Source organism: Vipera berus, assembly GCF_964194415.1.
Source record: "Vipera berus genome assembly, chromosome: Z".
In the NCBI taxonomy this organism is placed as follows: domain Eukaryota; kingdom Metazoa; phylum Chordata; class Lepidosauria; order Squamata; family Viperidae; genus Vipera; species Vipera berus.
In genome coordinates, this window is record NC_138205.1 from 25,556,070 (window position 1) to 25,563,565 (window position 7,496).

The 7,496-nt window shown below is 39.2% G+C and overlaps 1 protein-coding gene across 1 annotated transcript; it reads right to left on the reverse strand.

The window, feature by feature from the left end:
• Positions 1 to 788: 788 nt before the first annotated feature.
• LOC308678786 (olfactory receptor 14A16-like) lies at positions 789 to 1,724 on the reverse strand (the record flags this gene model as incomplete). The annotated part of the gene is made up of 1 exon (XM_081346017.1): positions 789 to 1,724. One exon carries the CDS (start codon positions 1,722 to 1,724, stop codon positions 789 to 791), a length of 936 nt encoding a protein of 311 aa, XP_081202143.1.
• Positions 1,725 to 7,496: the final 5,772 nt, after the last annotated feature.

Consider the following 7,496-nt stretch of genomic DNA (forward strand, 5'->3'; position numbering starts at 1 on the left):
ACATAGTAGTCCAATTTTTTACAACTCAACTAGTATCTTTATTTTACATAGTGTCTAATTTTATATATTAATAGGAATAATAAGAATCCTGCATGTATCTTAATGAAATCCTAATTAAAATGAGAGGTAGTTAAGTAGCCAATTGAATTAATAAATAGTCATCATTGTAGTGTGGAATAATTAGTCAATAGAGAAGCAATTCAGAAGCAAAGAACAGATGAAGATCACTAGTGTAACAATTCAAGGCCCCAGTGATATTGTCTTTCCATTCGGACAGAATCATTTATTTCAAAGTATTATAAAGCATTCAATGAGGACGCAGATTGTTGGGGGCAATTAAGCTGACTTTGTAATAATGCCGCTGGGGTGTGTGTGAAAGCCCTAATAAGCAGGCATATACATAGAATGAAGGCTACTGCTAAGCTTTTAAGCTGCCCTGAGTCTTCGGAGAAGGGCGGGATATAAATGGAATTAAAAAAAAGTTCTTCATTGTTTGATAAATTCTTCATTTTCAATATGGAATTCAGTATATATCCAACATACTTAAGCCTAATTCTTCTTTCCAGAACTGTATTAAACAACACATTACAGAAGTTGGATAATTCTATGCCATATTTTTAAATGCCACTCCAAGCATTTAGATAGTAATTAACATTTCAAGCATGTGGAACACAACAAAAAAATTGCTTCAATGTGGAGATTTTACATTGCAAGATTGTATCCTATAGGAATAATGCTTATAAATAAAGACAAAAGACCTATACAGAGAAAACCCTACATACATAAAACTACCACTTATACTTCACTTTTATTTTTAGCATTTTCCACAGAGCCTTTTGGATTTCCTTGTTCCTGAGGCTGTAAATGAAGGGATTGAGGAGTGGGGGCAAAACTGTGTAGAGAACAGCAGAGAGCATATCCAAAGTGTGGGAGGAAAGACTTTGGGGCCTCATATATGCAAACAGAATAGAGATCAAAAATAAAGAAAAGACAGTCAGGTGGGGAGCACATGTGGAGAAAGCTTTATATCTTCCTTGAAGTGAAGGGATTTTCAGTACAGCAGAGAAGATGTAGCCATAGGAAATAAAAATGAACCCACTGCAAAATGACTCTACAGTAATCCCTATAACCAAAATCAGAATCTGATTAATTCTTGTATCAGTGCAAGAAATCATTAGCAGATGAGGAATATCACAGAAAAATTGCTCAATTCTATTGAATTTGCAGAAATTTAACCTGAAAGTGAGAATGGTGTGCAGCAAAGCATGGAACAAACTGCTTATCCAAGAAGCAGCTGCCATTTGTAAACAGGCATCCCAGTTCATTATTAGTGTATATTGCAGAGGGTGACAGATGGCCACATAGCGGTCATAAGCCATGACAGTCAGCAAGGCAAGCTCAGTACCTCCAAATGTGAAAACTGAGAAGACCTGAGCAGCACATCCAACATAGGAGATCTCCTTGATATTTGTCAAAGAAGCAGCCATGGCTTTAGGGATCGTGCTTGAGATAAAGAAAACATCAGAGTATGACAAATTTACCAAAAAGAAATACATGGGAGCATGAAGTTGCTGGTTTAGGATCACAGCAACACCAAGAAGGAAATTTCCAATTAAGGCTAATAAGTAAACTACAAGGAATATTGCAAAATACAGAATTTGAATGTCATGATCATCAGAAAATCCCATCAGAAGGAATTCTGTCACAGTGGATTGGTTGGCCATTTATTTTCTCTGACTCCTTCTAGACAGAAAGAGAATATCATAGAATTAGTCATAATGATATATGCAACCTATTGAATGAATATATTCTTCAAATACAAAAGAGACCACCATATCTTTAAAAACACATACATTATTATTGTTATTATTATTATTATTATTATTATTATTATTATTATTATTATTATTATTATTATTATTATTAGCCTTTTCTACATTTTATATATAACAAAGTATATCAGTACGTCTGTCAGAGTAAATTATATTGACAAAAGTGGCATTTAATAGAAAGAGAACATATTAATGGTAAAAATAATAGAAATAGAAGTGATAAAAATGTTGATATGCTACAGCTGGTTTGTAAAAATATTTTTTTATGTTGATGGAAACTGTATTAAATATATAAATTAAAATGTACATATATTTCTCTTTTTGTTTCTTTCTCTCCATTTCCCCCCACATAAATTAATAATATTGCAAACTAGATATAAAATGTATACATATGTTATTTGTGGAGCAATACTTTTCTGTTAGTATTTTCATTTTCCTTAAAATAACTGAGGAATTAAAAATTTATTTAAGCAAATATAATTCAACAGAAAATAGCTACAAGCGGGGGGGGGGGAGAGAGGCTTTTATTCCAACTTCTTTCTCAAATAGTAGACCTTATACCATTTCAGAAAAATGGCTGTTCAGTCTCTTCTTAAAATCCTCCAGACATGAAGCACCCACAAATGCTGAAGGCAAGCTGTTCCAGTGGTTAATTGTCCTCACTCTTAGGAAGTTTTTCCTTAATTCCAGGCTGCTTCTCTCCTTGATAATTTTCTATCCATTTTTTTCTTGTCCTGCCCTCAGGTGCTTTGGAAATGAAGTTGACCCCCTCCTGTTTAGAGGTTAAATTTGTTACACATTTTTACATATATATATATATATATATATATATATATATATATATATATATATATATATATATATATATATATATATATATATATATATATATATATATATATATATATATATATATATATAGTAGAACTGGATATAAGATTTGGAACCTATGCTGCATTTAGCCTCTGCCTCTGTCTGTGTCTTTCTGCCTCCCCACCCTCTCACACACAAACATACATAGTGTTATTGGATATTTCCATACAATCCTCCTAGTTTTCACACATATGTTGGTTGACATATATCCCTGAATTCAGTGAGACCCAGAGCTGTGTAAGTCGGTGTCCAATTGCAGGATAAAGAAGTAAATGAGTTAAGACATCCATATAAGATGTTTCAAATTCAATAAATATTGATACAGCAATCAGGTTATTGTTATGCATTCACTGAATCATTCTTTTTTTTAAAAAACTATGTAAATTTTAAAAACAAAAGTACTTTGAAATACTTACAAAGTAACTAAAAGAGATCTTTATCTCATATATATGAGATCTTTATCTCATATATATGAGATAAAGAACACTTTACTTAGATCAAATCTCAGGCGATAAAGCAAGTAGCAAAATCCTGTATATCACCCCAGTAAAAGTCATGTTCAGTCCAAAATAAATTTTCATGGCATTATACATATGGTCTTCTTGTATGCAATAATTCATAACTAAAGTCCTGCTCTCTTAAGTATTCTACTTACCAGGATATTTATTGCTGTTTTGAAATATGATTGAAAAGTGACAGTACAAATACACCTATGCTTTTCCATCATTTTATAGGTTCTAACTCTCTGATAAGAATTGAAAGAAAAAATAATAATTATATCACCCTTGTTTTCTGCTGTGTTCAAGGAATCATTCTCTAGAGACTAGTCATAATTCTCATGCTGAAATGAATGGGTAAATTGCAAAATAAGAAAATGGATGATTAAAATCTACTATCATACTCCAAGAAAAAAAAACCCCTTAAATTAAATGAGCATCTTCCCTGGCATTCTGCTGAAAGAGCATATCATGGATCTTTTTCCTTGCCCCAAAGCTTCTCCAATGAAAATAAACTATTGCTGCAGAACAACAAACTACATAATTTCCCATAGTGATGCTAATGATAAAATGTATCAAGTTTCTTGAATTATTTTTAGAATTTCAAGTGAAATCTGTTTAAGGCTTAAAACGCAACAGGGACATTCTGGGGCAGATATTAAATGTTCCAGAGAAAGCTATTCCAGCTACCCTATTTCTCTAACTTAACAACCTCTTTTGAATCCCATGCCCAAATTTCAGTCCCATAAAGGTTCTATGCAGTGCTTTTTTTGTAAAAGAAAAAGGTGCTGGAACTCACACATGTTATACAGCCCGCCTTTCCTACCCTACAAGGTTCCATCCAAAAAAGGTGCCTGAACTCCATTCTGAGGGTTCTATGACAAAAAAAGCCCTGGTTCTATGTCCCATTTGAAATTTCCTGATGAATATTGTTCTCTGTCAGGAGCAGATTCTTTAGAAACCACTAGAATAATGTTGTTATTATCTCTCAAAATTATCTAGATATATCAGAGGTTTTGAGAAAGATACTTTGATCTACAACACAGGTTTCATGTTTTGAAATATCTTCTAGCCCTAATTCCAGATACTATGCTTGCTTACTTACATATTATTTGTTTGTTTGTTTGTCTGTTTGCAAAACTATCTTATCCTCTCCCTCGACTGTGAATATATACTAAAGTGAATGAATGCAGTTGAGTATTAAATTTCCCTCAGTTGGATATTTTGTACATTTAATGTTTCTCTTAGAATCAGTAAGGAAGTTTGTTCACTAACTGACACCTTTTGAAAAGTACAGGTTTCGTCATTAAAATGTGTAAGAATAATTAAGATTTTGGCTCCTGCTTCTGTCCATAAGTGTACATAACAGAGAATGATGAAACACAGTTATTTTACAAGCTTTGAAACATCATTGTGAAATACATTATAATACCTTAATGAAGTATACTTCCTTTTTCATGCCTTCACTATCACTGACAAAGTAAAATGCTTTTCTTGCTTATCCTTGATGTTTTCTGTGCCAATTCTCATAAACATTACAGCTACTTGGAACAGGTAGATGAGATTTTTGATGGTGCACTGGTTATCTTCATAACCTGACAAAGAGTACTACACCAATTCTCCCACCCATATGGATTCCTGATCCAATTTCATTTTCCCACAGGGAATTCAGTTGCTCCTACCACATTTTAAAGCTCAACAATTTACCAGATCAGCTATTGAATGGGGGCATAATTTATTAAATAATTTTGTCTAATTAAAGTGGCTTGAGTGCTCAGTCTAATGACTGAAAATAAAATACAAATAGCTTACTAAGGGGCTAAAACTGCAAAGTTAGCCCTGCATATTGAACAAGTGGACCTGGCCCCCTGAGAACCATGAGAGATACTCCAGTAAGTTCAGTCAAGACTTCCTGATTGAACAAATCAAAATTGAAATTGCTAGGTTGTTATGGGTGTGGATTTGGAACCTATTGTTCACTTTTCTGTAAACAAGACATTATATAAGCTTTGTCTTTCCACTCTTTCAGTGGGTAGGGCATTACCTTATATTTTCCATGTAATTCAAGAAACTAGGCTCAAGAAGATAATTATTCCACACAGTTCACAATTTTCCACTTTGTGGTCAATCAAATGAACAATTTTCAAAAAGGGTATAGAGAATTGGAATGGGGAGAAAGTTCCTTCTTTCACAATATTTGAATTTGGAGGTCTGATAATTACTAATTTCAGGACATCTGTGCCTGATCTAATTTTTTACAGAATACATAGTTGCAAAGTGATATAGTGGAAGCCTGGGAAAGGGCAGCCACACAGGCACTCGACCAAGTTGTACCCATGCGGCCCTTGACCCGGCACAGATCCCAATGGGCTCCATGGTTCTCCATGGAGCTCCGGGAGATGAAGCGTCGGAGACGGGGCCTAGAGACCTGTTGGAGATCCAGCCGATCCGAATCCGGCCGGTTACGACTAAGGTCGTTTACGAGAACTTGTCTCGCGGCGATGAAGGTGGCAAGGTCTAACCACTTCGCCACCCTCATCGCGTCCGCAGATAATCGCCCGGCCGCCCTGTTTAGAGTAACTCGCTCTCTCCTTAATCGGGAGGTGAGGGAGGACCCCTTGCAGGGTTGAGCTGAGGAGTTTAGTCGATTTCTGTCGGACAAAATCGCTCGGATCCGGACCAGTCTGGTCTCCGACTGGGCAGAGTCTGACGATGAGGATACGGGCAGCCTTGTCGATTTAATCTGGGAAGAGTTCGACCCTGTGACTCCTGAAGAAGTGGACAAGATCATGGGGAAGCTGAGCTCCACCATGTGTTTGTTGGACCCGTTTCCCTCCTGGCTGATTTATGCGGCCCGGGATGGGACACGAGGCTGGCTCCAGGCAGTGATTACTGCCTCTTTGAGTGAGGGTAGCTTTCCCGCCGCCTTGAAGGAGGCGGTGGTGAGACCCCTCCTCAAGAAGCCTGCCTTGGACCCAGCAAAATTAAACAACTTTTGTCCGGTCTCCAACCTTCGCTTTCTGGCGAAGGTTGTTGAGAGCATGGTGGTGCAACAGCTCCCTTTGTTCTTGGATGAAGCTGATTATCTAGACCCGTACCAATCGGGTTTCAGGCCCGGATACAGCACAGAGACAGCATTGGTCATGCTGGTGAATGATCTCTGGCGGGCTCGGGACAGGGGCTGCTCCTCTGTCCTAGTCCTTTTAGACCTCTCAGCGGCTTTTGATACCATCGACCATGGTATCCTGCTGTGACGTCTCAGGGGGTTGGGAGCGTGAGGCACAGTTCTTCAGTGGTTCTCCTCCTACCTTCTGGGACGCTTGCAGTCGGTGTTGGCAGGGGGGCAGAGATCGACCTTGAGACCTCTCATTTGTGGAGTTCCTCAGGGATCGGTTCTCTCGCCTCTCCTGTTCAACATCTACATGAAGCCGCTGGGTGAGATCATTCGTGGTTTTGGAGTTGGGTATCATCAATATGCTGATGATACCCAGCTTTTTATTTCGACCCCAAACCACCCCAGTGATGCCCTTGACGTGATGTCCCGCTGCCTGGAGGCGGTCCGGGTCTGGATGGGGAGGAACAGGCTTCAACTCAACCCTGACAAGACTGAGTGGCTGTTCGTGCCGGCATCCCGGGAAATTCCTATTATCCCATCTCTGGCCATGGGGGGTGAGCTATTACCCCCCGTAGATAGGGCGCGCAACTTGGGGGTCCTTCTAGATTCACAGCTCTCTTTAGAAGAGGATATTGGAGCTGTGACTAGGGGGGCCTTCACCCAGGTTCGCCTGGTGTGCCAGTTGCAACCCTATCTAGACTGGGATGCCTTGCGTACAGTCACTCATGTGCTCGTGACTACTGTAATGCTCTCTACATGGGGCTGCCCTTGAAGTCCACTCAGAGACTCCAACTGGTGCAGAATGCAGCCGCGCGAGTTGTGCTGGGGGATTCCCGATACTCCCATGTTACACCTTTGCTCCGCGAGCTGCATTGGATGCCGGTTGCTCTCCGGGTGAGGTTCAAGGTGTTAGTGATGACTTACAAAGCCCTACATGGCATGGGTCCGGATTACCTACGGCAACACCTGCGGCCGGCGTCAACTTCCCTCCGTTCAGTGCGCTCCCACAGAGAGGGCCTTCTCAGGGTGCCTCCGATCAAAGAATGTCGATTGGTGGCCCCCAGGGGGAGACCGTTCTCTGAGGGCGTGCCAGACCTATGGAACCGCTTGCCGGTTGAGCTCCGGACGGCCCCTGACCTTCGCTCCTTCCGGTGTGATCTTAAAACCTTCCTTTTTGAA